We start from the raw sequence: 2,907 nt of genomic DNA on the forward strand, positions 1-2,907 counted from the left end.
AAAAGGAGATTAGATTCAGTGGTTGATATTAAATTCCCACGACAACATCATCCGGCTTGCATTGTATCATTCAGTAATACAAGTTTACTCCTACTTTGACATATTACAAAAACATCCATCCCATTAATCATTTCCATTCCAACACTAAATGGATGACAAAAAATCAATGGGCATGGATTGAGTAGACGGGTCAGCTGCAAGCATTTCCACATGGTTCACAAGTTTCAGTAATATATAGACAACATTATATATACAGAAGCGACTAAATTCTAACACTAAACTAGAAATTACTTATGCACTAAACTGATATTACTTATGCAGCACCAAATAATATGCTACAACAAATGCTAAAGCCCAAAACCCACGGAGTAATGTGCGTGAACGTCTCATTTCTGCTTCATGTACAACAGCCACCAACTCCTTCAGTAACTCCTCATTTCTATTAGATAGTATGACCTCGAATTCGTCTACTTTTTTACGCAAATCAAGAATGATCTTTTCAATGTCGACCAGTTTTTTCTTCAGCTCCTTCTCCCTGCTGGAAAATTCAGTGTGGGTTTCACTTGGGTCCGACAATGGGTATTCATCGCCCTCTACCCACTTGAAATACTTACAATATGGTAATCCCTGTGATTTTATACACATTTTAAAGAAAAATGTTAGATGAACTAAAAAATAATAATAAGCGGAAAAATATTTATTTAGTTACCTCTTTGTTGTACTTTGGACAACCTAAGAAGGGTCGTCCCGGATTATGCTGAGTATTTGAGTATCTCAGTTGGGCTTCAATCTCACAGAAGCATAATGGATGACCCCTCTTTTGTTTGGCAAAAGAGGAAGAAGATGTCGTCGTCGATGATGACATATTCTCAGACTTTTAACAACGATGCCAGAGCTCTAGTAGAGATCAAACCAGGGCAATCAGCAGATGTTGTAAATCCCGATTATGAACTTCGGAAACTTAGGCTCAGTTTTGAGGCATGGAAAAAAAAATACAAAATTAGGTTACGGGAGACAAAGGCAAAGCTTCATAAACTGATGTTCCCATAATGTGAGAGGCAGTGAAGGCATTTGAAGGGAGAGAGATTGTATTTCCTAGTCATTTCTTATAAGATGACTCTTCTTATATAAGTAAATGGTAAAAACAGTTTGGCCCCATCAAAATTACAATTCATGTTGATAAACAGTCCTGCAAAAATCCAACACATTTGTCTTATATCGTTTATTTTTATAAACTTTCTACCAAACTTAATTCTAAAATGAAACAGTCTTCCTTATCTACATCTCTTGAAGTCCTCAGCAAAAGATGTAACAGATCTCTAGTCAACAAAACTATCACTAATTCAAATGATCAAATCTATGAACTAAATTTATGTTTCTCCAAATATTTGAGACTCAATTTGGTAGGGAAGCATTTTTATATCGAGAGAAACACAACCGGTTTGCTTCGGGTATTTTCTTATGAATGATAAGTTCAATGAAAAAGCACCAAACTGACACAACACATTCTTCTCCAAGAAAAGATAAAAGAAAAACTAAACTTGTATTGAACTAGTGCTTAGCTGGTAGGAAGAAAGTCCTAACTCAAGGGGAAGATACATATATAAAGTTGATCTATATGCATTTTTTTATTTTTTTTTAGTTGACCTCTACATAATAAACTAGGCATACCTTTATCCTCCAGGTGGATATCAAAAAGAAGTAAGCGACTAAGGATTTTGGAACAGAGATGGGACTGTTCAGTATCACTAACTGCATTTGTAAAGCCTGCTCATAACATTTTCAACTTAATTTTCTGAATGCATTCACTCCAGGGAGATGTTTAAAGCAACTAGATCAGTGTAAGTTGGGTCAACTAGATCAGTGTAAGTTGGGTGGGATTTTTTGCCCTATGACCAGAAAATTGATGAGCAGCACCATCTGAAGGGTTTTGGACCATAATTGGCAGAAGTGAAAATAAACTATTTATTTATTTTCGTACATTTTCCATAAACCAATAGGAAGATTAAATGCAAAGATACTTATCCTTCAATAAAAAAGTCTGAACAGTTTAGCACTAGGAAATTTCTTACAAACACGGATTCTATATAGAGCATTTTATTTTGTGGATTTTCAACATGAAATAAAATTTCACCCAAACGTGAGACCCACTGGGATTTTGTACAGAGACCCAAACGCAAATAACGTGATTTCCAGAATATGAAAACAATACAGACCACACTCAAACGGCATCCTCCAGTTCAACATTTTTGGAACCCACATTTATCAACCATCTACTGGGATTCTCGAAATGCAAAAGAAGATGAAGTTCTAAACAGTAGGAAGAGGAAGCTCTAAACGCGTACCTCAACAATGGACGCTAAGCTTCTGGAATCGACAAAGATGAAAGTGCGAAGGTGCAGGAAATTTCTTCCCTCGCTGCACAATCGGTTTCGCACGACCTGGTTTCGATTTCAAATGAGTGTTTTCGTAGCATGAAGGTGCAGGAAATCCCTGGGTTTCGCAGCGTGAAGGTGCAGGAAATTTCAATTGGGTTTCGCTGAACAATCGTTTACAAGGAAATTTCTGGAATCGACGACGAGAGCAATGTGGAGGCAGCCGTCGTCTAGCCCTAACTTCATCCGGCTTCTGTACGTGAAGGAAGAGGAGAGGCAGAAATCCAGAAAGGGGGGAATCCCAGCTATTTGCACAGAAAGGTCGACATTGAAACGGAACGCACCGTTTCATTAACACGCCACGTGGACGCGTGTACGCAAAGGGTACGCAGCGCCGTGTGCAAATAACATTTTTGAAAGAATATACTTTAGTCATTTACGAAAAATCATAAAAAATAATGGGCCCGGCCCATTGGTAAAACGGTAAAATCATTTGTATCATTTTGATTTTGATCAATTTTTTTATTTTCCT

At 37.3% G+C, this 2,907-nt stretch overlaps 1 protein-coding gene across 1 annotated transcript; it reads right to left on the reverse strand.

Moving 5' to 3' along the window:
* Positions 1-309: 309 nt before the first annotated feature.
* LOC122301669 lies at positions 310-1,264 on the reverse strand. The gene is made up of 2 exons (XM_043113064.1): positions 710-1,264; positions 310-627 (listed from the first exon to the last, which is right to left on the reverse strand). The coding sequence occupies exons 1-2, from the start codon at positions 863-865 to the stop codon at positions 310-312; spliced, it is 474 nt and encodes a 157-aa protein (XP_042968998.1). The 5' UTR covers positions 866-1,264.
* Between the last annotated feature and the right edge of the window lie 1,643 nt (positions 1,265-2,907).

The sequence above is a fragment of the Carya illinoinensis genome, chromosome 2, assembly GCF_018687715.1.
Source record: "Carya illinoinensis cultivar Pawnee chromosome 2, C.illinoinensisPawnee_v1, whole genome shotgun sequence".
NCBI lineage: Eukaryota > Viridiplantae > Streptophyta > Magnoliopsida > Fagales > Juglandaceae > Carya > Carya illinoinensis.